Source organism: Typha angustifolia, chromosome 6, assembly GCF_048772165.1.
Source record: "Typha angustifolia cultivar Huaian chromosome 6, ASM4877216v1, whole genome shotgun sequence".
Lineage (NCBI taxonomy): Eukaryota > Viridiplantae > Streptophyta > Magnoliopsida > Poales > Typhaceae > Typha > Typha angustifolia.
Window position 1 is genome coordinate 6,707,608 of NC_133244.1, and position 26,066 is coordinate 6,733,673.

General features: G+C 36.6%; 3 protein-coding genes across 5 annotated transcripts; 2 read left to right on the forward strand and 1 right to left on the reverse strand.

The window, feature by feature from the left end:
- Window positions 1-178: 178 nt before the first annotated feature.
- On the reverse strand, window positions 179-8,675 carry LOC140761490 (protein ABC transporter 1, mitochondrial). Its single transcript, XM_073098841.1, has 8 exons — window positions 8,001-8,675; window positions 7,334-7,559; window positions 6,878-7,030; window positions 6,347-6,505; window positions 5,609-5,768; window positions 1,900-2,009; window positions 1,343-1,459; window positions 179-733 (listed from the first exon to the last, which is right to left on the reverse strand). Exons 1-8 carry the CDS (start codon window positions 8,504-8,506, stop codon window positions 344-346), a joined length of 1,821 nt encoding a protein of 606 aa, XP_072954942.1. The 5' UTR covers window positions 8,507-8,675; the 3' UTR covers window positions 179-343.
- Window positions 8,676-10,569: 1,894 nt separating this feature from the next.
- LOC140761069 (flap endonuclease 1-A) lies at window positions 10,570-15,216 on the forward strand. Its single transcript, XM_073098250.1, has 17 exons — window positions 10,570-10,605; window positions 10,695-10,811; window positions 11,027-11,085; window positions 11,187-11,246; window positions 11,339-11,392; window positions 11,491-11,539; window positions 11,649-11,696; window positions 11,999-12,064; window positions 12,343-12,393; window positions 12,480-12,599; window positions 12,672-12,756; window positions 13,399-13,480; window positions 13,748-13,856; window positions 13,942-14,002; window positions 14,090-14,132; window positions 14,209-14,263; window positions 14,937-15,216. The coding sequence occupies exons 1-17, from the start codon at window positions 10,594-10,596 to the stop codon at window positions 15,006-15,008; spliced, it is 1,143 nt and encodes a 380-aa protein (XP_072954351.1). The 5' UTR covers window positions 10,570-10,593; the 3' UTR covers window positions 15,009-15,216.
- Window positions 15,217-16,142: 926 nt separating this feature from the next.
- LOC140761451 (nuclear pore complex protein NUP98A-like) lies at window positions 16,143-24,271 on the forward strand. 3 transcript variants are annotated; one of them, XM_073098776.1, is made up of 13 exons: window positions 16,143-16,221; window positions 16,372-16,569; window positions 16,710-16,991; window positions 17,816-18,388; window positions 18,648-18,875; window positions 19,522-20,141; window positions 20,273-20,360; window positions 20,461-20,521; window positions 21,146-21,284; window positions 21,472-21,588; window positions 21,734-21,863; window positions 22,835-22,897; window positions 23,466-24,271. In XM_073098776.1, the coding sequence occupies exons 1-13, from the start codon at window positions 16,203-16,205 to the stop codon at window positions 24,071-24,073; spliced, it is 3,126 nt and encodes a 1,041-aa protein (XP_072954877.1). In that variant the 5' UTR covers window positions 16,143-16,202; the 3' UTR covers window positions 24,074-24,271. The 3 variants fall into 3 exon arrangements, with proteins under 3 accessions (XP_072954877.1, XP_072954878.1, XP_072954879.1); XM_073098777.1 differs by lacking the exon at window positions 16,372-16,569 and having other exon boundaries at window positions 16,149-16,221; XM_073098778.1 differs by lacking the exon at window positions 16,143-16,221 and having other exon boundaries at window positions 16,334-16,625.
- The last annotated feature ends 1,795 nt before the right edge of the window (window positions 24,272-26,066 follow it).

A 26,066-nucleotide genomic window follows, 5' to 3' on the forward strand; every position in this document is an offset into this window, starting at 1 on the left:
CATTATAGATGTGTGTCGAATTTTCGACGATTAAGACTGACCAAAAGGGCATGCCAGTCTTAAAGTACTCTATAGATTCAAACGTCCAAGGCAGCACAACAAAAGGAAAGAAGAAAAATTCACTGAAATGTTAAAAGTGATAGGCTGCATGGTTAGCATCAGATTTTGCCCAAACTAATGAACATAAAAGAATTTATTTCTTTCTTTCAAAAAACTATTACAAGTTGAAGTTGAATGAATGGCAATTGTCAAGCTCTCTCACAAAAATAAGCTCCAATCGTCCCAGTGTGATTATTGTAATATCCTACAATCAATAAATAGATGAGTGTTACTGTTGCTACTGCTAGATTGCACTGGAAAAAATCTCTGCAGTGTCGTTGTTGAATTTGTACTGGCTATAAACTTGTAGCAAGACCTCTCTACAAGGAACAACAGCCCCAAGCTTGATGCAAGCCAAGAATGCACCAGATAGCTTTCTGTGAAGGCTGTAAGCTTCATCTGGCGGTGGAGTTAGCCTGTGCTTCAGCATTGTGGCTCCAAGGTTGGAAATGCTTTGTGTGATGTTGGTAGAGCGGAAGTCGTATCCGCCTGACTTGGAGAAGGGCAAGCCAACAATAAACCCAGCTTGAACATGAGCATCTAACATCACCTCTGACTCTTCACCTGTAAGAAAGCCTAGTCTACGGGACATTTCTATCACACCATTGCTATCACTGTTTGCACATGCAATTACCTGTGGCATTGAGGATATTAGGTTTAGAGTCGACAAGGCATTCTCCATTAATAACCATTTATGATCATATCAAGAGTATCGTGACATCACATTAGAGATAAAAGTACATGAAGAATCAATAGTTAGAAATTTCATTTTTCTTCCTTTACTATCAAGAACAGAACTTTCTACGAGGACCGTTCATAAAAGGGCAAAAGGTGAGAAGATATCCAAATTAATACATGCTTCCAGACAGTCACTATCATAAAAGCTAAAAGTTATGATATCTAAGAAAAAGAATGGCCATACTAGAGTAACTAGACCACATGAAAATTTTAACTAATTAGATGGGAACTGAGCTTCACGTAAAACTGTTCAAAGAAGGTCATCAATAAAATTCAGATGCTTAATCAGGTGCATGTACTTTGCCACGATCATTATTACATGTGTTTGAAGTCATCAAATAACACAGGTGGATTGAGGTTCCTAATGCCACTCCAGTTTAGATTCATTTTCTGGAACCTAGGCAACTTAACCATCTGAAGTGTTTCATAAATTCAATTAGTATAGTGAAATTTCAGCTGAAACATAGTTAGAAAACTCAATACAGTGATTTAGTCAAGCGTGTACCATTTGCAGATAGTCATCCACAAAACTTTGTGGGTAATCACGAGCTGCACCAAAGTCAATCAGATTGATCATTCTTGTAGTATCATCGTAAAGGAAATTGCTCCAATTTGGATCAGTCTGCATAGAAGTCCAAGACAGTATTATGAAGAACCATGAACCTAAGATAACTCAAGGAGCAACAAAATCTTATTATAGACAAAGTATTGGATAATATCATACTCACCTGGATTCTATCAAAAGAACCTACTATAGCTAATTTTATCGGGTACTAGACTACTTGAGTGATGAAAACAGATGTCATGAAGTACATTCTTCAAAGTATTGAGAAAAAAAAAATATTATATTGGTTTAAAGAGAGCATCAAGTCCAGTCACTTGAAATACTTCCAGTAATAAGAATAGGTTGATACATATAGGCCTTCACAAAAAGATTTCGATATGAATAGCAAAGGGATCGTTTTCCCAATCTTAGCATTTACAAGAAAAAATGTTGTGGGAGTTAATGTATTGCATGTAAAGTTTGATTTTCAAGTGATCATATGAATGGTGAGAACATGCCTGCATGAACCGGAAGATGAACAGTTCCTTCAGAGTTAGCTCAAGCAATTTTCTCCCAACATAATTGCGTGTCTCTTGACTTAACAATGCAACTTTATCAATAGGAATACCTGTACATAACAAAGAAAGGAGAATAAGATGGTCAAGTGAATGTTGTCTGTCAAGACTCAAATGGCTCATCTGTAGACAACTAATCATGGAGAACAACATTTGTAGAACTAAAACATCCACTGGAACTTCTTATGTTTCTACAAAGAGAAAGTATGACACTTTCCATGATCAGTGATCGAGAAGCATTTCGACTCATATTCTGCTAGAAACATTCTGAGCTATCCAAAATCAGTCACTAATTCAGCTAGTATGAGCTTCCTATAGAAGGCATTTTCATGTTTAGCATATTACTGCTTTGATGATAAACTCATTTGTGGCAAAATTGATCAGGAAAGGTACAAAGTCTCATTGAAGATAGTACCAAGAATATAAGTAATGGCTGGAGAGAAATTAGATAGTTTTGAACAATATCAAAGAGTATAATCTAGTTGGTACTATCAACGAATCAAGTAAAGATGAAAACCAAGATTTTTACGTGGAAAAATCTTAAACCGATAACAAATTTATAGATCTAAACTCAGATCAAACCAATCGCTAATAAATTATATCAATTTACAAGACTGACTTATAGACAACCTATCGATCCCCCACAACTTTATCTGACACAGTCTTGATCGCTTAACCCCGTGATTCTCTGTTTTCTGTAATTGATTTCTAATCTCAGTAAATCTCGAGATTCTATTTTGCTGACCTTTAAGATGAATATTTTCGTATGTGGAAACTAATTAAACCCTTCATCGGTGAAAATTAATGTTTCTTCAAAAACATCTTCTCAAAAAAATAACCAACTTACTTTAGGGTTAGGGTATCCTAACCCATATATATATATATAAAATAGAAAAATATGAGATACAAAGATCTTAAAATTATTCTGCAATAATCCACATGCACCACACAAGCAAGCACATAATGTTCAAAGATACTAGCATATTAGCAATTCAAGTCTCTAAGCTAGGCTCTCTCCTCTCACTAACAACTCCTAACAACACTAAACTATTCTCTTCCTTTTTGTCATAAATTGTTAAGATTTACTTGGGAGGAAGAGGAAAGTTTTGGTTGAGGATAATGATGATGTTATTCAACATGGAACTTTGTCGAGCCTACTCAGAACAAATCCTTCCTTGATCAGCTCAAATGTCTATCGATAAATCTATTACATTCAATTGCACAAATAATTTCGAAATACAAACTCTAATGTGATCAAAACTCAACATCTCACGAAAACTAGCCAATATCAAGGTATTTTATTGAAGAAATAATACGGAAATACTCTCAAATCTTACCTTGCAAAAGATGATGAAATCTTGAAGTTTGAAGGCCAAAAGCTTTGGTACCAATTGAAACACGATTCCCAACTCTTTGCTTAAGTAAATAAAAATACGGAATAATAATCAATAAATCAAGTAAAGATGAACACCAAGATTTTTATGTAGAAAAACCTCAAACAGATAAAAAAAATCACGAATCTAAATTTGGATCAAACCAATCACTAATAAATTATAGCAATTTACAAGACTAACTTACAGACAACCCGTCAATCCCCACGACTTTATCTAATATAGTCTTGATCGCTTGACCTCGTTATTCAATGCTTTTCATGATTGATTTTTAATCTCAGTAACTCTCAAGATAGATCTTCCATCTTGGTGACCCTTAAGACGAATACTTTCTCATGCAGAAGATGATCAAATTCTTCATTGATGAAAACCAATATTTCTTCGAAAACGTCTTCTCAAGATAATAATCGACTTACTTTAGGGTTAGAACATCCTAATCCTCATATACTTTATGAAGATAAGATCAAATCTTAGCCAGATCAAGTCTTACGGATTCTCAGATTTCGCAAGACTTGCAATTGCATTCGAATGCAAAATGCCCCTATTCAAATGGCCTGACTTGAGTCTTTGAATCTTCGAATGGCTTCGAACGGCTGCCATGGGTGTTCATGGTTCATTTTTAAAAAATGGATTTTTTTTAGCATGAGTTTTTTTCTTAAAAATTTTTGTGACTTTTGTATTGAGATTTTGTTTGGATAATGTCAAATTCTAGCATGTTGAAAAAGGAAACTACATCAAAAAAGCCAAGGACCTTATCTTCCTCCCCGACTTCTTCACCACAAAAGTTTGCAATGTGCACTATTACAAGGAAATAAGTATAATTTTGAGTCAAGGCCAGTGATTTGTGAGAGACACATTGTCTTACTTGATTTTTCCTCCTTGGGTATTGAGCGAATCTTCACGGAATGTCATTGGCTTAGCATATGCAAGATGTCGGAGACAACTTATGTTTAGGTTGTGCAAAAGTTCTAGAGCAAGGCTTCCATTCTCAACAAATGCATATAGTCTACAATTCGAGAGGTGTATGTCTACCTTGACGTAGATGTGATACATCAAGAATTTCACTTTCTTTCAGGTGTATTTGCTTTTCCTCATTCCTCGAATCTGTTACTACCCATATCAGATGTTGCATAGGTGATTCTATTGTCAGGTGAAGCATGGAGGGGAAACATGGTACTTCATACCAAGTTGACTTCGGTGGCATGCATGCTACATCTTATTTGTCTTCACAATATCACACCAAAGACATGACACTCAGACATCAATCTTGAATGTGCTTATCGATTGCATGCAATGCTCACTGATCAATCCATTGAACTAGCCTCCGTGATGGAAGTATCGAATCAATCGCTCTCAAAGAAGCTCCTTGGAAAGGTTTGCCATTCGGTATTTTTCTTACAAATATATTCAAAGTGGAGTGTGGGTTGACTCTACAAAAATGTTCATCAAATCGCTGAATTCAATGGACCGAAGCACTGTGAAGCGTAGCGAGTCACATGAGTCACCTTCAAAAGCTGGTACTTCGTTAGGCACAGAAAATGTTGTGGTTTCATCAGACTTGGAAGATGAATTATATGAGCATGAAGGGGAGTTTCAATTTTTACATGAGCATCTTGATCAAATCTAGAGTCAATTGGGTGATTTGAAACTGCAAGCAATTGGTGTGGTCGGCAGTTCAACAGACATCTGAGCTGACCAGAGAAGGATTCGTGCTGAGCAGGCTCAACAAAGTTCCATGTTGAATAACATCCTCACTATCCTCAACCAAAAATTTTCTCCTCCTTTCGAGTAAATTTTTGACAATTTATGACAAAAAGGGGAAGAGTAGTCTAGATTTGTTATGAATAGTTAATGAGAGAAGAGAGTTGGGCTTAGAGGCTTGAAAACTTGATTTGTTTATTTGCTTGCATTGCTAATATGCTAGTATCTTTGAACATTATTTGCTTTCTTGTGTGGTGCGTGTGGATTATTGTTGCAAACTTATGTATATACTCATGTACATAGATAAAAAATACTTGAAATATTTTGTACATATTTGACCACACTAATCTAACAAATCTCAATTGAGCAATTTAAGATGAAGATAGTGAAAACCAACAATAGGTAATTTCTGCATGAAAGGAAGAAAGAGGCCTGACATGTTTCTATAATTGAAACTAAAGCTTCCGTAACATAGCGCTCATTTCACTGTCAAGGCTCTATGAGAACAAGATCAAGAACTGCAGTCAAAAGAAAGTACCATGCAGAACAAATAAAAATACCTGGGACAAGCTCTGTTGTTAATACTTTTCTGCTAGAAATTTTGTCAATGACCAAAGGGACATAAAAACCTTCAGTATTCGATAGCATGTCTCTGAACTGTTTTTGATTTCTGGCTTCTAATAGATAATCGCATTCCCTAGAGAGTTCCTCTTTTGCCACCTGCAAGTTATCCAAGAAAATTAATAAATATAAAATCAAAATGAAAATGTACAGTGAAACAATTGTCTTGGAGGTGAAAACAAATTATCAGATAAGTTAGCAACAAGTTGCATACTCAATCACAATAATTTGGTGCCAATAATATGTATTATCCTCATATCTCTTGAATGAGATGTACTGCAATACCGATGTAACATTCTACTGTTAAAACAGTTACAAAAAGTTATTGATATTTATCACCTAATGCGTCTGACGCTCTTGTAAATATTTCAAGAATATCTAATTAGTAATAGACTTTTAGTCCACAGGGATCAATTTACATGCCTCTTTCAACAGGCTTAGTAGGTAAATCTGGACATTGGAAAGAAATCTTTCTCCTCAAAATCAAGATAGAGTACTAATTTATTTTATTTCTTTCATTATTAGAATGAATAAGAAGATGGAGAACAAAGCAATGACAGGGAGTTTGTTCAACATTCTATAACAGAAAAGTCTAATGGCCAAAGAGATGAGATAAGCATGTCAGTTTGATATTTCAGACACTAAATTAAATAATTCCAGCAAAGGCAAACACTTACCTTAATTGCTCTGTCAAGGTAAAGGCCTTTAGGAATGAGATTTGTGTAACTCAGTAGTAATCTCACATTCTCTATATCACTTTCTATGCTATCTGCAACACCAGGGTACTGTATTTTCATTGCAACTTCCAGACCGTCCTTCATAACAGCACGATGGACCTGATTAAAGTAGATAATGTTTTGTTACGAATGGGAAACAAAACATCAACCAAGGGCCAATATTGTCCAGTAACCACAGAAGTAATCACATGTCTCAGGAAAATTACATCATAAGTAATCACATGCCTAAGGAAAATTACATACTTGAGTACTGCACTTAACTAATGAGAAAAAGTGCCAGAAGGCCCAAGATAACTGTTATGTATAGCACATATAGGCAGCTATATTTTTCTGTGTGCAAAGAGGCTTTTTAACAAATTTATATAATTTTTCATGCCTAAATATCTACTAGAATTTCAGTATATCTGCTCATCTGGTCAAAAAATAACTCTCAAGGATATTAGGAATCATATTAGTCGAGCCAAGTTTGACCTGCCCAATACTTGCTGCAGCAAGAGGCTCATAATCAAAGCTCCTCAAATTAGATGACCAGTCAGGACCTAGTTCAGCATCTAATACAGCAGTAAGCTGGCTTCTTGGCATCACATCAGCACCTTGGCGAACAATATCTAGGGCTGCTAATATCTGCAAATAAGAGGGTGAAAATGTTATATGTTCATGCACTTGCTGACTAGGTTACAGCTAATGAGCTAAAAGTACAAAGAAACATTATAAAAGAATGCTAGAATAAGATGGTGTTAATTACCAACAAACCTCAATAAAACGACAAGATAGAATATCTATACAATTGATATCATGTTTACAAGGAGCCACTGCAACATGCATATTAATCCCAAGACTCCATATAATAATCATGCAATTACTGTCTGACAGATTAAAGAACTTGGATGACACTGATGGAGACAGAGCCTTAAAAAAAAAGAATACCGGTGCAGGCACAAGAGATTCATCTTGGATACTCAGCATCTGGCCTAACTTCAATGCAGCTCCACGCATTCTACATAATGCAAGTGCCAAACGTTCTGCATTTTGCTCTGATAAGAATGGTGAGAGGGCAGACTGTTTATCATCTGTTTTAGGAACACCATATATAATTCTCCTTGCAGATTCTTGGACTGTACCCCATGCAAGACCAGCACCCAGACCAGCAAACCTTCAGATCACACAGCAAAAAAAGGTACCTTGTATAAGTCCAGGGCATACAATATATGAAAACCAAACTAATAAACCAGCAAAGATGCAAAATTTTATCCCTCACAAGGTTTCAACTAGTAGAAATTGTGCTCAATGACAAAAAAAAACTTTAATATTTTTAAAAAGTAACGGTAAATTGAAATGGTTCTTCCTAGCAGACAGAGTAAATTTAAAAGGCTTTTGGAGAACAAATCATTGATTAAACAACCTGAAATCCTAAATCTCACCTTCAATAATAAGCAAGACCAACGGAGAACAGAGCTCGATTAGGTGGTTTTGGAATATATCATGAATTCTAGCTTATACGCATGATCTAATTAATGAACTTATCATTCAGGCAACAAGTTCACAAAACTAGCAATTAGGTAGTCTAATTGATATCGGAAACAGCTCAACTCACCCAAGAGCTCTACCAAAAGAGGTCGATGGTACTCTTCTCTCCCTTGGTCGCCTCCTCTTGATCGGAACAATGCCTCCATCCCTTCCTCCTTCGCCACCACCAATGGTATCATTTCTCCGATCTAATTGCTCATTGCTTCCATGCTGATCTCCCAGTTCGCTCTCAACCTTCAAATCTTTCAAATCCTCCAACACAGAAAGATCCTCTCCTGCTTCCGGAACCACCGGAGCTTCCGAAACAGGAGCATTTCCGGAAACGTCGGGCTGGGGTTCATCGTCCGAGAAGAAGACGACAGATTCCTTGGGCTTGGGGCGGGAGATCACCACCTCGCGGATCCTCCCCTTCGTGAGGCCGGCGAGGTTGGTGGCGGCGACGACGGCGTTCTTTAGGGTTCCGGCGAGGTCCCCATCCCTGGCGACGTCGAAGGCGCGGGATCGCTTGGTGGCCTCGAGGGCTACGAGGGCGACGCCATTGGCCAGGCGGGCGAGGTCTTGGAATGGAGCCATGGAAGGGAGAGGCGAGAGGCGTACGCTAGAGGGGAGCAGCGTCGTGCGACAGTGGTGCGCATGCCGGAGGAGCTCGTTAGTGGCAGGGTAGCGAGAGAGAGAGAGGTGGAAGCTTGCGGGCCAAGTAGAAGGAAGAAAAGGAGGAGTGCCGAATTGCTCCACGCCACCCTCGTTCAACGCCGACTTACGAGGAGTCGTAAACAAAATTAGCATTTATAATTTTCTTTTTCTTTTGCATAAAAAATAATATTTAATTACATCTTGACCCTCTAAAATATTTAAATGTATTACTAATAAACGTCTAATGCCCTCTATTAATATAAGAAATTCTAATAGAAATCATCTTAAAACTTTAACTAACTTAACACGTAGATAAAAATGCCATCCCGTCTTCCTTCTATATCCTTTCATCCTCCTTTTTAATGATCTTTTATGACAACTATTTTAAATATTAAACTTTAAACTGATGTTCATTAAATATTTTTGAAATCTTATTTGTAATCGAATAATAGAAGAGAAAATAAGGATATTTTACCCATTTAATTAGATAGTCAAATTTTAATACTTTTAATAGAGGAGGCTTACTAATTAAATAACTTCGGAGTGTATGTGCCTATTTTTTTTTCTTATATTGCTTTAAAAATTACTACCTTTAAAGATAATATGCAAATTAATTCTTATTAATAATCAAATTGGCAAATATAAACCAAAATTTATGTCGGGTTTTTATAAAATAATTATATTTTATCTTTAGATCAGCAATAAAAAAATTCAGGTATATATTACATATGTAAATTATATGTAAATGAATTTATGTCAGCGATATTTATTTTTCATTTTTTTCTTCCGGCCAACGGAAAAAAAAACCCTATCATAATATTTATAAATAAGAAATAATTAAAATACCTGCTATAAGCTAAAGTAGTTATGATGAATTAAACATAAATTTTTATATAAATTTATTTAAATTAATCGTTGCAGTTTATCCACCTTTGAGGACGAAACAACAAATAGATGCGTAAAATTACAGAGGTACCTAAATTACATTTAACAGGGGCTCATAAAATTAAAACATTATTCAGATTATAGATCTTTTATTCATGGTATATAGGGTAAGCATTACCAAACCTAGTATAACTAATACTATGGTTAACATTGTTATAGTATTACTTTTACTTTGGATATGGACTCCTTATTATTATTTTTTTCTTATTCCAACTTAAGTTAGAGTAAAGGAGAAAACCTATCTTAATACTGTAACCAAACACAAAATATATTTGTTTGAGTTTAGGGAATCTTTTGAACTTGTTCAGGAATTACTAAGTTGGTTCAGTAATCAAATATTTTTTTATTATTTTTATATTTAATTAATTTTATTTTTAAAAAAATGAAGACTAAAAAAATAAGAGTAACTAATCAAGTTTTATAAGGCTAATTTTGTATCACTATATAATTAATGGTATAGATAAATTAAATCACTATGTAATAAATATTGTGAAATCAAACTCTACGAAAATAACTTGCATTAATTTTATATCACATAATTATTACATCACTGCTCTATATTATTTACCCTCCATTACTTCAAATTTAATGCTAATTCTAGAATAAATATTCACCATTGTTATTTTTAAAATAATATCTTTATTTCAGAAATATTATTTTTATGTTTACTTATATTTTTAAATAATAGTATAATAATTATTTTAATGTGATATAAAGTGAATAAAAAGATAGAAAAATGATGTTTTATTTTTTATGAAATTACTACGAAGATAAATTGATGTAATTAGCAATTAAGTTGCAGTGTAAAATATAATTTTAATAAATAATATGTATATTGTAGAGTAACTGTTATTCTAGAATAAATAATAGTATTACAGAATAAGGAAAATAATTATTCCTCCGCTGACTGTTTCGGATTATGTAAAAGAAAGAAAAGTTATGGACGGCCGTGATCCGTCCGATCAAGTTATTCATCAAGTCCTCGACAGTGGAGGCGGGAAAAGAGCTCGCATGATCGAGCAAACCCCCCCTTCACTTCTTCGCCGTCCCTCTCTTCTCTTGCTCTCTTCTACCGCGTCGCCATGGGCATAAAGGTTAGGGTTTCGAGTCCTCATCCTCCGAGCTCGTGGACCTCAGTCTCTGATTGCTTTTGCTTCATCCTATTCTTCTTTGTTGGTGCTAGGGTTTGACGAAGCTCCTCGCGGACAACGCCCCGAAGGCCATGAAGGAGCAAAAGTTCGAGAGCTATTTTGGCCGGAAGATCGCTATTGACGCCAGCATGAGCATCTACCAGTTCCTTGTCCGTCCATTTCTCTTATTCTCTCTCTCTCGTTTATATGTTTTCTCTCTCTTTGTATCCAGGAATTGGAACGGGTTTCTTGTTTAGTGTCCAATAATTTTTCTGCATTTGGTTTAGATTGGTGTGTTAAGCTTTCGGGTTCGTGGTTGTTCCAGACGTATTGGGGAAATGCTCAAAGTTTTGATTTTTGCGGGTTTATTTTTTGTCATGTCTAGATTGTAGTGGGAAGGACCGGAATGGAGACCCTCACCAATGAGGCCGGAGAAGTTACAAGGTGAAAATATAGTATCTTTGTTGTTTTTGTATCATTCTTTCTCTTTCAAATTACGAAAAGTTGATGCCTGTGAAATTTTTTAATACTCTCTGATTCGGCAGTCACTTGCAAGGTATGTTTAACCGGACAATAAGATTGCTCGAGGCCGGAATGAAGCCAGTGTATTGTCTCATCTCCTTTTAAGTCTGTTGCTTATTGGGATTTTTATCACAAAATATGATGCCTTTCTGAAGTGTTAACTTTGTTGTGTCAGATATGTATTTGATGGTCAGCCACCAGAATTGAAGAAACAAGAGCTTGCAAAGAGGCATAGCTCAACTCTTTCAATTTACATAATTTGTGTTTTGCCTACATTAGGTGCAGATGTTCTTTCTTCCCTTGATTAATCAAATTGTATTCCTTTAGGTATTCAAAGAGGGAGGATGCCACCAAAGAACTGTCTACAGCCATAGAGGTAAACTGCGGTATTCTATCTAAGTAAATTTCTCGGTTCTTATGTTTTGTCTCCTTATGTAAGAAGTATTTTTTATCCATCTCATTCTCTTACACTGCATATATTTTAGACTGGAGATAAGGAGGGAATAGAGAAGTTCAGCAAAAGGACTGTGAAGGTAATCTCACCATTTCTAGTTTTATGAAGGAAATACATTGGAATTGGTTGCACCAATATGTATCTGGAAGTCAAATTACTGGAAGTTTGATATATATTTCTTGCTTGTAAGATGGTTTAACTTTCTTTGGAGCACAAATTTAAGTGTCATTTATCACTGACTTGATACATAAAAAAATGTAGTCATGTATTTCATAGATATCCCTCTGAAGACTTGGTTGAACATAGTCAAAGCGGTGAAGCATCTCATTTACTGAGACTTTTAGGGTGAATATATGTTCTTGTTCCCTCCTTTTTTGGCAGGTTACAAAGCAGCACAATGAAGATTGTAAAAGACTCTTAAGATTGATGGGTGTTCCTGTAATCGAGGTAACATTAAGAACTCAGTCCATTTCCTTGTCATTTGAACTTTAACCATTATTTGGCAACAGTTTCAGAAAATTTGGTGTTTTCATGTAAGGCAAAAATACTTTCATCTTAATTGCACAGTACCTGTCTAGGGTTCATGAATTTGTGTTTCACTAGTAGATGTGTTGTTTGGCATGGCATACTAGCACTTGATGGAAAAAGAAATGCATTATCTTGGACTTTTAAACATCAAACTTTCTTACTTACTCCGTCCCTTTCCTACTGACTTCTGTTTTCAGGCACCTTGTGAAGCAGAAGCAGAATGTGCAGCACTTTGCAAAAGTGACAAGGCATGGTGAAAAGTTGTTTGTGGCCAGCTTTTCTTTCTTTCTAGTATCACTAATATTTCTAAGTTCCGTCTTCACATACACCACAGGTATATGCAGTCGCTTCAGAAGATATGGATTCACTAACTTTTGGGGCCCCAAGATTTCTTCGGCATTTAATGGATCCGAGCTCTAAAAAGATCCCTGTGATGGAATTTGAAATTGCTAAGGTACCTTACTCTTTTCACTGCCATGCTATTAAGGATTTCATCTTAACCCACATCTCATTCTTGTCCTTTTAGGTTCTGGAAGAGCTGGAACTCACTATGGATCAATTCATTGACTTGTGCATTCTTTCTGGATGTGACTACTGTGATAGCATCAAAGGTAATTTGTCTTTTAGCGAAAGAAAGGGTTCTTTTATATGATCACCAGATTGTTGATTCAATACATCATTTCGGGTTCAGCAATGTTATCTGTTGGGCCATAATTTCAGCTCAGAATTCTGCTTTCCTTTTGAAGGAAGACATGGCTTGAAATCACAGTTCTAGTTCAAATTCTCACATGTTTATTAAAAATGAAACATACTAACTAGATATAGCACATGTTCCTTGAAACTGTAATAAGAGCCACTTGAACATAAAAATGAATGTTTCATCACTTTCGAGTAACGGAGAAGAGAGTGTGATGTAGGATGAGTGCCAATTCAGTAGGTAAGGAATATAGTCATATACCACTATTAATCATATATAATTTACATCAAGTAATTTCTTTCCAAGATATACTCCATGGCTGATTAATCTAGGAAACTTGGATATTAGTCGGACCATATTCATATTGTAGGGATGGATTGGACGTGTATCACATTCCTCTTTGCTCTACAAGTTTGTATTGTAGATTCCTCTAACGTCATCAAGACTAATGCATTTTCCTTCATGTCAATGCTTGCCATATTAAAAAGTTTTCTTCTTTCTTTTTGGATGCTATGTAGATTTGTTCTGATGGTGATGGTACATTCCTTTCATGTAGGTATTGGGGGACTAACAGCATTGAAACTTATCCGGCAGCATGGTTGCATAGAAAACATTCTGGAAAATATAAGCAGAGAAAGGTGATTCTGGGATACTTTGCTTTGCTTCATTATACATATTGAGCTAAAGAATACAATCCTGCCTTTACTACAAGTTTGTATAATATAACTAAGGATCATCTCAATGCACTTCACTAGTAGAAACAAATTTAGTGGGTTTTTAACATTTCATCATTTTGCACATTCGATAAACTACAAATTTGCATTATAGATGCTGCTTAGATGAGTCCATGACCTTAACTGAAATAGTATTTTACCGAGCTCTGTTAAGAACATTTTCTGCTGCAGGTATCAAATACCCGAGGACTGGCCTTATCAAGAAGCTCGGCGCTTGTTTAGGGAACCTCATGTCTCTTTGGAAGTCCCAGAACTGAAGTGGACTCCTCCAGATGAGGAGGTAACCTGTTTTGCTCAAGTTGGTTAATACAGTTGATCTGATTCTTCATTTTGACTGAAGAAAATGGTTTCAATCATGATCTTAGGGTCTTGTGAACTTCCTAGTGAATGAAAATGGTTTCAATCATGATCGGGTGACAAAGGCATGTACTCTCTTTCCCATCTGATAATAAAATCCTTTATTGTTTCCTAGAATTTTTAGCAGCTATTTATTTTTGTGTTCTCAATAGGCAGTAGAAAAGATTAAAACAGCAAAGAATAAATCCTCCCAGGGGCGGTTAGTACTGTAACTTCTCTTTTATGTAGATATAATTTTTCTTGGTGATTATTAACACCATTTTGTATCTTCTCAGACTGGAGTCCTTTTTTAAGCCAGTTGCTAATGCATCTACTCCTGCTAAACGAAAGGTATATCCCAGAAATCACTTTTATATCTTGTAATTATAGGTAAGTACCTTTAGAGTTTATGGTTTGCTGGACTGTAGCACTAATGGATATAGTATTCCATCTGAGAGATAGTAGGTAATATGTTGCCTATCGTATTGGTAAATAGCATAAACTTCATGATTTTCACATCTTGGAAAAGCGTACAATTCGATGCTCGTGAACTCTATCAGTTCATCCGCAGGAGTTACATAACTGTACATTTGAGCTAGTAGTTTCTACTTTCTAAATCATCTAAATGGCCCTCCATTTTGTTCATCCACATATGAGCTAGTTTGTACACACCAATTTTTTCTAATATGGGATACATAAAGGTTGTTGATGTGTTCCTTCCCATTTCAATTTATAAATTCACTTGCTTTCCATTTAGGACTGACAGAATGCTTTTGATGGATAGAGCTTGTTGCACATTATAGTAAACAGTTGAATTTATATATTTATTTTCTGAAAAACTTACTTTTCCTTTTTGGTTATGGTGTTTTCACGGTTTTCCTTTTCATGATTCCAATACTTGAGAAAAGTAAGCATGCTCTTGCTAGCATTGTAGCTGCAACTCATACTTCTGGACATAGCCTATTTTTTAAAATTTCTTTCTTAAACTCTTTAGCTTTGTTGTTCTATGATTCTATCTTTTCAGGAAACACCAGATAAATCCGCAAAGATCACTTCGAACAAGAAATCCAATCCTCGCAGTGGGAAGAAGAGATAGTCAGGAGTGTGAGAGAGAGAGAGATGAAACAATGGCAGTAAGTCTGCTGTAGATGGATTAGGAACAGAGTTGTTTAGGTCACAACATCTTGTTTCTCCCGCTGTACTTTTCTCTCTGGATAGCACCTTATAAAGTTCCATCCTCAAGTTGAAAATTATGTGGTTTGTTTATTATACAGCCCTACTGCTCATAGAGCTTTAACATTTCAGGCATGCTGGCAATGCAGTATCTATGAGATTATTCACTAATCCTTCCATATATCTGTATGGTGCAAGGAAGTTCCATCCTCAGTTCTGATGCTATTGTTACAGCTGGTCATTGGGCTCAGCCTGAGTCCGAGACAGTAATAGGTGGCACGGGCCTATTACGCCCATTTATTGTGTTATATTTTTTAATCTCACATTAAGTATTTAATATTTAATAAATTGAATAGCACCATATAAGTATTTTTTACAAAAAGTATATAAAACATTTTTACGGAGGTCATTACAGTAGACATAATAAAATATAATATCTCTAAATTATGCTAAGCTACATTTAGCCTAAGCTCGATATCAGCCGGATTATCACCTCAAGCTAAGTTTACAAAACATATTATGATCGCCATTGAGATAAGTAGGCTGTTTAAAATACCATTATGGTTATTTTAAAAGAATATTTATACAAAATCTTCGGTGTGCACTGTGCAGGGCAACCCATTCAAACTACGCCATAACCCTGCCTCGAGATTCCAAAATCGGGATCTACCTGACACGTCATGCTCACGATCCCATCCGGGTACATCCACACCGTCCAACTTCGTATCGCCTAGCGTTCCCTCCCTCTTCTAAAACCCCTCCTCATTCCGTGAACAACCGGATCAATTTCCCTTCCCATTTCCTTTTTTTTTTTTGTTTCTATTAAACCAAAATAAAAATAATTGTTTCTTTCTAATCCGCGGAATCGTTGAAAGGAACACCCTCCCGCGTTCGATTTTTCTTTTTTTTTTTTAAACTTTCTTTCTTGGGCGTTGGTTTTAAGCTAAGTAGAACGCGTCACTCGTAGGAAGAACGCAATCCCTTATATCAGATTTGTTAATATATATATATATATACTTCAAAAGCTAGTGAAGGAATCGATAGTGTCATAGTAGTAGCGCAATCACCGTGTCTTGTTTCGCTTTCCTTGCAGAATCCGGTCGAAGATAATCCAGACATGTTCGGCTCTACCACTCGTACGTTTTGTTTCCTTCTTCCTCTAGATTCTGTTAGTAGATTCGTGGGGTTCTAGCTTTCTTGGGTTCCTGTGCTCTGGATACTGCGAATCTTCGATTTGGTTAGCTCAAAATAGCTGCTTGATATGATTCTTTTGCATTTCTGATTAGGTTTCGGGAACCTCTACTTTGAGTTCTTGGTTCACCCTTGTGGTGTGCAAGCGTGCATATTTTGTACTAGATTAGTGGGAATCTTGCTACTGATCAACCATTCGAAGGAGGGAAGCTTACTTTCTGTCCAAATTGTTTCCTTCGTGTTGACTGTTGAGAGAAGATCATTACTTAATATGGGATGTTTTGCTACCATTGGTAATTCTTTTTTTGGCTCGAGTCATTTGCTCTGCCTTGTAGCCGTGAAATGCAGAGTATGTAGTACTGTTTGCTGGTTATTTTTCCAACAATTTTGTCTATCTCGTATAATCTTTTGGTAACTTGTATCTTGTTTTCAGCTTTTGGGCAGCCTTCCAGTAGCCCACATGGTTCTCAGTCCATGTTTGGGCAAACGAGCAGTGCTATTACTAATCTCTTCGCTCCAAAACCATTTGGCAATCCAAATTCTTTTGGTGCGCAGACAGGGGGCTCGATGTTTGGTGGTACATCAATGCGCGTATTTGGACAACCTTCAACACCTACATTTGGTGCTTCATCCGCACCATCTTTTGGAAGTCCTGGTCCTGCCTTAGGTGCATCAACATCTCCTGCGATTGGCAGTTCTTCATCTTCTTTCGGAGGTTAGTTCTATCTAACTATGAGAATCTTGTTTCTACCAGTACTCAGTTCAGATGAAATGGAATGGTTCATTACCGAAGGAACAAAGGAAACATATTTTGAAATCCTCTACGTCATTGTTTTTCTCCCTTACACGGATCTTGTATTGATTATCATTCTATTGCATGCTTTGCTTCTTAAATAGCAGATGGAGATACCTATTTGATCCTTGAACTACTTCTTTGTGAGTTTGCTTTTTGAGGCTCCTTGTTCAAGAGCCTAAAAATGTTCCAGTGATCAGGATAAAAGTTTTTTTTTTTTTATGATTTAGGGTGTGTTTGGTTGTTAACATATAGGAAAAGAGTAACTAACTTTCTGGAAGTCCATCACTTTATGATATTTTGATGAAGAAAGTTGAGTGATAAGTGTGTTTCTCCACCTTTCTAAAACTACAAATCTTAATTTTGGCTCATTTTACTTCCTTTTCTTGAGGGAGAGAGTGATACTTTCCACCTTTTTGTATCTTGTATATTGTTATTAATTGTCATAATTATTCATTTTCACTGAACATTTCCACTTTTACCAAATACTAATAAATTATGATTATTTACTAAAAGTGATTTTACTAGAAATTTTCACCAATTTCTTCCCTTCAATTCTTATCTTCCAACACTCCTTTAGATAAAGGGAATAGTACTGTAGGTAATATCCATGGAGTGAGATCTAAAGTGTCAGGATGGATGTATGGTTAACATCAGATTCTAATTAATAACACTATCTTATTTATGTTTTCATCGTTTTGTCTTCTTCGTTGGTCTGACAATATCTTACTGTTACCTATTGATAGGTTCTTTGCTTGGCCAAAAGCCAACTTTTGGAGGTTTTGGATCGTCATCTAGCCAGTCAAGTCCATTTAGTAGCACATTTCAGCAAACACAATCAGCATTTGGAGGTAACGTATTTTACTCGGCCACACCTTTTGGTGCTTCTAGTCAACCTGCATTTGGTGCTACAAATACCCAAGCTTTTGGTACTATTAGTGTCCCTGCATTTGGTGCAACAAGTTCCCCTGCCCTTGGTACCACAAGTACGCCTGCGTTTGGTGTGGCAACTACCCCAGCATTTGGATCCACATCAACCCCGTTGCTTCGTAGTACGGGAAAAGCATTTGGGGTTTCAAGTGCCCCAGTATTTGGATCAACAGTGACAGCAGCCTTGGGTGCTTCATTTGGTTCTTCAAGCACTCCTGCATTCTGTGTATCTACTATGGCTTTTGGATCTTCTGGTGTTCCAGCATTTGGTGCATCAAGTTCTCCTTTCAGTTTTGGCTCCACAGCAACCTTTGGACAATCAACATCTGCATTTGGTAGCACTCCTGGAAGCATTCCATCACCTTTTGGTGCTCGGAGTTCCCAGCAAGGTCAGTTTTCTCCCTCTTCCAGTAACAATTTTGGCATTGACATTCTGTAACCTGGGGAAGGTTCCAATAATTTTTATTTTATGTATGAATACAAAATCTATCTTTCATGCAGTTATTTCCTTGAATATCCTGTGTCTTGCAGAGTGATTAAATATTCTGATGCCTTTTTTCTTCTATCAGCTTTCGTATTTTAGTCTCTTCAACGACATTTTCAGACTTGGCTTTCTTATCTTTATTCACCTTCTTGTTAATTCTATAGGTGTGCAAGCAGCAATTCCTCCATTTGGTAGGAGTGGTTCTGGACAGACAGCTTTAGGAGGTCGAGTAGGAGGAAGCAGAGTAGCTCGTTTCACCTCCACACGGGAGGCTGGTGGTGGCACTGGTAGGCAGCCAGCTGCAAAATTGGAGTCAATTTCAGCCATGCCCGAGTATAAAGATAAGAACCATGAAGAATTGAGATGGGAGGACTATCAATGTGGCGATAAAGGTAAGTCGGCTCTTTTTAATGACGTGACAGTGCACTTTATGGTAATTCAACAGAATTTCAACCTCATGGTAATTAGGGTCTAATTTGATTAGGCAGAGCATCTTATCCCTCATGGCCTAGGTCGTTGCTTGGAATATAAAGGCACTGTATGTTATGTCATAGGTTCCTCAATTCTATACTTAGCAAGCACTATATCAACAAACATTGGATATTATAAACTATTTGATGCCCCCAAAAGTCAAAATCTTTTCTTATGGTCATGTGAATTTTTCTCATTCTTCTGTTGGAAAGCTTTTCTACTAATGGGAAGGCCATAAAACTAGGAGAATCCAATGGAGTTAATGCTAAGAATTAGTATATAATAGAAGTTGTGCATCTATATTCTTGCATTTGGTTCTTTTGAAAAAAATAAGTGGATTTTCAAGATTAAAAAGTGTTCTATGAGTATTGAGATTAATCTCAACTTCTGAATCATATAGCACCTTTTTGGTTTGCCTGAATTGGCTGATATATTCTTTTTTCTAGTTTTTTTGGTTTGAACCCATATCTTTTAGTTGGCATAACTGACTAACCATTTTGACTTCCTCGCATTATGTCAGCATTCTTTTTTTTGTCTATTACTAATTTCATCATGTTCAATTTGTAGGGGGAGCGAATCTTTCTGGACAGGCTGCAGGTGGGATAGGCTCTGCGGCTGCAACACAACCTAGCCCTTTTGGTGCCGCAGGGGCATCTGGTCAGACAGCTGCAACTTCTTTCTCCTCTTCTACTTCTTCAAAACCATTTGCATTTCAGGCCTCAACATTTGGTTCAACTGGCTTTGCTTCCACATCCACTTCGCTTTCAAACACCCCATTTAGTTCGTCACCATCAACTTTTAATACTTTATTGTTTGGAGCACCCACTGGTGCTGCTTTTGGTTCAAGTTCTTCATCACCAATTTTTGGTGGAACAACCATGCCAGCATTAAGTTCTTCATCCTCAATTTTTGGTTCCTCAATGGGAACCTCAAGTTTGTCATTTGCTGGTAGCTTGACCTCTGGCAACAGTCAACCATCTGCGCTGCTCGAATCCTCCACTCCATCATTTGGGCAGACACCCTCCCCTCCCTGTCAGCCATCTACAGCACCTCAGCAGAGCACACCGATTTTTGGTTCAAGTATATTTAGCACACCATCGACTGGACTTGGAGTAAGTCTCTTTAGCAATTCAACCTCACCTTCAACATTTCGCTCAAACTCTGATGCAGGGTTTGGTCAAACAACAGTAAGTGATATTGTAAACCATACAAGTTGTTTATTTATTTATATTTAGCTGAAGAAGTTTAACAAATGGATAATGTGAAACATTTATTTTCCTCTTCTGGTTAAGTAACTGATATATTTTCTGCTCTTTAGCCTTCGTTCTCAAGAAGTTTTCCAGCACAAGACCCTTCTCAGACATCAAGTGGCTTTTCATTCGAAAACTTTGGTCAGACGCAACCAGGTAATGTGGAGATAATTTGCTGCTCCCTTGTGTTATTTCTACTGAAAACTCGATATGCTCTACATAATCTTTTCCTCCTTTCTCCTTTTTCTATGTTTAGCCTTGTCGGGTGGTCTAGGAGGCGTTTCCAACATCTTCAATCAAGGCACAATTGGGCAACCGTATGTTTCATTTCAGCTCTCGCTTTAACAATTATTATCATTCTTTTTCTTAGTGTGCTAGAGAATCCTGCTTAAAGGAATCACAGATATGCTAAGATTATTGGACAGCATATGGTTGGGAGGCAAGTCGATTTAGATGGAAAGCAAGAGAACTAAAAGCAATCACTTAAAATTTTTAGCTTCTTCCATAGATAATTTAATTTAGTGTGTGTGTGTACATGGAAAGCTGGATTAATATATGGTTCTACAAGAAAGTGTGGAACTTGTGTCGTATGGAATGCACAAGCTTTGATTGTGTCAGTGTCTAGCACAGAACATTGTTATGCTTTATTGCCTGGTCACGTTTTTGGTTTGTTTCAGTTTCATTTTTTCCCCTAGAGAAAATAGAAAATTTGGGCCGGAATGGATGATTCATCTAATAGTGGTTCAAAACAAATGGCAAATCAACAATCTTTTTTTTTCAGCCTTGATCAATGAGTTTCGGCATTAGCTTTCAATAACTTTTTGCCGGTAGTATTTTGTCTGGGGTGAAACTTCAAACCATGCTTTACTTTCAGCTCAACTTTTGTGACTTCTACTCTATTATTTTACTAATCTATCTTCTGCTAATTATTCATGAAACAGTGTTGGAAGTCAAGCAAACATAGTTGTGCAACCAGCTCCCAATACAAATCCGTTTGGTACACTTCCAGTAGCACCTCAGATGTCCATTGACCATGTCAGATCTGCTTCTTCTGTTCATTTTGGTATTTCAAGCATGCCGGTAAGTCTTTCCTTCTTTGAAGCACTTCCATTCTATGATAGTTGGTATATTCTTGAGCATGGGATATTTGATATATGGCCAAGTTACTAATTAGTTGTACTATTAAGTTGTGTATACAGTAAACTCTGTATTATAGAGCATAAAGTTGGCATAGGTGCATTGACAAAATGCTCATGCTGGACAACAGGTTGCTGAAATTTCTCTTCCAGTTAGAACTTTCTCCATGTCGGTTCCAAGGCACTTGTCTCAAAGAAGGATAGGATTACCACCAAGGAGATATTATCCAAAAACTGATGGTCGAAAGGTGAGGATATTCTTATGCTGGACCAGAGCTTTAAAACTGTGGAAGAGCTGTTAAATAATGTTATTTCAGTTTGTGTAGTCTTGCAGAACTGTTTAAGCGAGATTGTTGATATGTTTTATTTTTTATTTTTTATTTTTTGACATAGGTACCTTTTTTTGCTGCTGATGAAGTTTCGCCAACACCAAGAGCAGATGGTTTTGTCCTTCCTCGGGAGAATCCAAGGGCACTAATTATTCATCCAATTGAGAAGTGGGCATCACCAAATAGTCAAGAAGGTTAAGTTCTATTTGTCTTTGCTATTTATCTTTAAGCATTACCGTATGTGTTATCTTTAACCATTACCGTATGTGTTATTGTGTGACCCAATTCAAGAATAATACCACGATTGGGACTCATCTGCATCATCTATTCGTCTTACTTTTGACTTGAAACATACTCTGAGTTGGGAAGAAGATTTTGGTTTTACTTCATTCAGTTTTAGGCCCAAGTACTTGGCAAAAGAAGCTGAACTGCCTCGGTGTTTTTCCATTATAAAAAGAAGATTTTACCACTAAAACAGTCCAACATGCACTGCACTTGCCTGCAGCCACTTGATTTTTCAAATCTTCTAGATGGCTTCCAGTGGATTTTGTTTGGTCTTAAAGTATAACTTTCACACATTTATTTATGGGAATCAGAATTAGTGTCAAATTACACTGTTAACTTACTTCCGTTTTCTTTCTCTATTTCTTTTCATAATAGAGTTCTGCCCCAATCCATCAAGAAGTCTACATAATGATGAGAACTAATGGAAAAACACCACTTACATCACTGGAACTCCAAACCATATTTCTGATTTTGTTAAATATAGTAATAATTGTGAGTAGTGTAACATATGTATGGTGAGTACTGTTTTTCATTACATAATGCCATAAAGACAAATTTATTGTTGAATAGCTTTTTCTAGGAGTGGTAATTACTAATGGACAAGTTTGAAAAGCTTAGTATTTTATAACGATATTTTCTGAATATCTTTCTGATCTAGGAAATTTTGGTGTTTCAGGATCTAGGAGAAAACTATTTATTTATTCCCTTATCTGTTTTAAGGTCGATTACATTGTTCTCTGATTGCTATTAGTGCTTATATTTTTCCTTTCTTTTTCTTCCTAACATGCTTTTCATGTTATTAGTCATTATATCCTTTAATTGAGTATACATAGTTGTTATTCTTTTTTTTTTCTTAACTTCGGATTGCTATCTTCTTCAGGTAAAATTTCACAAGAGCCATCTACTTTGTCTGTTATTGAATCTTTTGCAGAAGAAGATGATGGTAAGTTATTGTTCAGTATAGCTTTATTCACTTTTCCAGTACCATTTATTTTTTTGAGTCTCGCTGATGCTTAGATGAGAGAGGCCCTTCTTTCTGTTGCAATCAAAAGTTTGTTTTTCAGACCTCCATTCATGGATTGCATTGGTAATGATAAAGGAACTTGTTTCGTGCGATGCAGCTATGCTGGGTATTGGTGGAGAAAATGAACTTAATGCTCAACTTTTGACATTGCAGCCTAATGCTAACCAAAAAAGGGCTTTCTGTCATTAATTATTTTATGCTTGAAAATATTATTTTAATGGTCTTTACAAGTTAAATTTCTTCTGATTAAATTGTAGAGATAATTTTATTCATTACAAGGATTATTGAAAATAATACACTAGCTGAGAAGACTCCATTAACATCACATGGTCGGGTTAGAATAGTTTGTTAGGATGAATCTTGCTATTGTTTAAAATCCTTTGAGAAGGAGTTCTATGTCCACTTTATCATTGCAAGTTTGATATGAAGTTGCTGCGTTTGATGTTATTAGGAAACAGTTTCTCCTTTAATTATTGATTTCATGCAGATTCTCACTTCTCGGCAGAACAAAATTGTGCTCCTACGCCTCCGTTGAAACAATCTCAGAGTCCAAAGGCAAATGGCGGCGGTCATGATAACCATACCCAGAAGGGGTCCCAAGATGCAACTCTACATGAGCATGGCACAGACACTGCAACGCTGATGCCCAAGCTCCAGCATTATGATTATTACACTGAGCCTCAACTCCAGGAGCTGGCTGCCAAAGAACGTGTCAATCCAGGCTTCTGCCGCAATGTTAAAGATTTCGTGGTTGGTAGGCATGGCTACGGGAGCATCAAGTTCTACGGTGAAACTGATGTACGGAAGCTTGACCTCGAGTCCATTGTCCAGTTTAACAACCGCGAAGTGATTGTTTACAAGGATGAGAGCAGAAAGCCCCCAGTCGGGCAGGGTCTCAATAAGCCTGCAGAGATAACGCTTCTTAACGTTACATGCATGAACAAGACAACAGGGAAACAGTATACAGACGGTCCCCAGGTCGACAAGTACAAGGAGATGCTGATGAAGAAGGCTGAGGAGCAGGGTGCAGAATTTGTATCCTATGACGCGGCGAAGGGGGAGTGGAAGTTCAGAGTCAAGCACTTCAGCATCTAAAAAGCTCGAGGAACATGATTCAGATGTCTCATAGAGCTGAATTCAGAATCAAACCCCTAAGATGTGTGTTTTGATCTGATGATAAAGTTAGATCATACACTGTCTGTACTTCTTCCTTTTCCCTTTGTGTAATAATGACTGTAATGTCTCCTTTATAGCGATGTCGGTTACAAGAGGTTTCCCTTTTCTTTTCCTTTTGCTTCTTTTGTTCTTTGTAACTACTGTGATATTGTATTGATGTTGCAATTATTGTATGATATTTCTTGTCCTCACAGAGGATCTAATTCGAGCTGAGCTCAAGCTAACCATGTAATTGATGAACGAATCCAAACTAAACTCGAGCCCGACTCGCTTAATAAACTTGAGCTCAAGCTGCTTCTGAGCTGAGTTCTATGAGTGACCTTATGCTTCATTTTTACCTCCACTAAGGGGACGGTCCTTTTCGTTGGGGGGAAGCAGTGTGTGTGTTTTAGATGGTGATAGATGAATAGTTATCGATTAAAAAGACACTTTCCGAGGAAAATTATAAGATTACGAGGGACAGAATATAGTTATGGTTCTTGATTAGTTGAATAAGATGTACTACCAAACTTGCATGTAAAGGTTGATCATTAATGCAGGAACATTATTGAAACTTGTAACCTGAAGCATTAATTTGCGAGTCTCTTTATTTGTTGGGATGACTCTACTTAGACTCTCTCAATTATTGCTTAGAATTTTCTTTTTTCAGTATGAATAGACTTATGAACTATTAAAATATTTTAAACTCTCAGAAAGATTAAAAGATTAAGGAAAAAAAAACTGCTCTTAACATTCATCTTCCTTTCTTTCCTCCAAAAATAAGAGAATAAATGTCACAAGTATACTCATGTGGAATGCAAGGAATCTAATTTGAATATAACTTATTATTCTAAGAACCACTAAACCTTTCTATAATCCCACAGTTACTGCTTGGTGAGATTGGGACCTACTGTTTGGAGATTAGATCTAGTACCCAAATGGGCTTGAAGCATTTGTGGGGGTTGATCCACATTCCTTTGCTGTACCCTACCATCATCTTTTTTAGTGATCATATCTACTAAAAGGCATCAGATCCACATTCCTTGTGATGCTCTATCTATCTCTTCTTCTTCTCCACACTTTTGGACTCCAGAAATATTTTAATAGATCTAAAGAGTAAACTTAACTTGAATGACCAAATTTTCTTTTACATTTTAAATAACATGTATGTCTGGCGAGAATCAAACTACATATTAATTCACCAGCAACTTCAGCAGCTAGAGAATACTAATATTATACTCTCTTCAGTTTCTATTATCATTTTTCAGCAATGGATTTAATATTGAAGAATAAAAATGATGTTAGACAAAGGAACCACTGGAATTAAAACAAACTAATCAAGAAGAAGCAAACTAGTAACCTATTATCAGAGACTAATGTGCAACCTAATCAATAATGGTTGCCAAACTTTATCTCCATTAAAAGGCTTTCATCAAATCCTCCTGGCATCCCCCTCCACCCACACTGAGGTGTTCCCTTGTTCCATCTTTCCAACCATCAGAGTTAGAGAGAAGCATCTTCTGCAGCTCCTCTCCTCTTAGTTTGATGGAGACATTGCACCATCCCCATCTTGCCCTTCTGATGCAGACCTTGATTAGGAACCTCCCCCACTCCTCAACTAGTTGGTGGATTGGTGGATCTCCCTCTCAGCTCCTATTCTTTAAACAATATCCTATATTTTTTAGTGATTTTGTAATTAGAAATCTATATTTGAGCTATCTGTACTTCAACCCTTGTGTTTTCTTTTTATAACTGACAGGAGTTAGATTTGGAGTTAGAGGTCTGTTCAGAGACACTTGCAGAGTCTTCAAGTGATATTCAGATTATTGTGAGACATTAAATGTGCAAAATGGACTTAATATATTCTCCTTAATATGATCAAAGTCATCAGACGTGTATAACTAATATATCAGCACACATCGGACGGCACACT

What these genes read in the sequence shown, in the direction of transcription:
- LOC140761490 (XM_073098841.1), bottom strand. Translation starts at nt 8,506, where the DNA reads ATGGCTCCATTCCAAGACCTCGCCCGCCTGGCCAATGGCGTCGCCCTC. An exon ending in ACCTTGACAGAGCAATTAAG is followed by an intron (nt 5,769 to 6,346) that starts GTAAGTGTTTGC and finishes GATAACTTGCAG; the next exon opens with GTGGCAAAAGAGGAACTCTC. An exon ending in TGGATGACTATCTGCAAATG is followed by an intron (nt 734 to 1,342) that starts GTACACGCTTGA and finishes TCAATGCCACAG; the next exon opens with GTAATTGCATGTGCAAACAG.
- LOC140761069 (XM_073098250.1), top strand. An exon ending in AACTGTCTACAGCCATAGAG is followed by an intron (nt 11,540 to 11,648) that starts GTAAACTGCGGT and finishes CATATATTTTAG; the next exon opens with ACTGGAGATAAGGAGGGAAT. An exon ending in TGGGTGTTCCTGTAATCGAG is followed by an intron (nt 12,065 to 12,342) that starts GTAACATTAAGA and finishes TTCTGTTTTCAG; the next exon opens with GCACCTTGTGAAGCAGAAGC.
- LOC140761451 (XM_073098776.1), top strand. An exon ending in GGGATGTTTTGCTACCATTG is followed by an intron (nt 16,570 to 16,709) that starts GTAATTCTTTTT and finishes TCTTGTTTTCAG; the next exon opens with CTTTTGGGCAGCCTTCCAGT. An exon ending in ATCACCAAATAGTCAAGAAG is followed by an intron (nt 21,864 to 22,834) that starts GTTAAGTTCTAT and finishes TATCTTCTTCAG; the next exon opens with GTAAAATTTCACAAGAGCCA.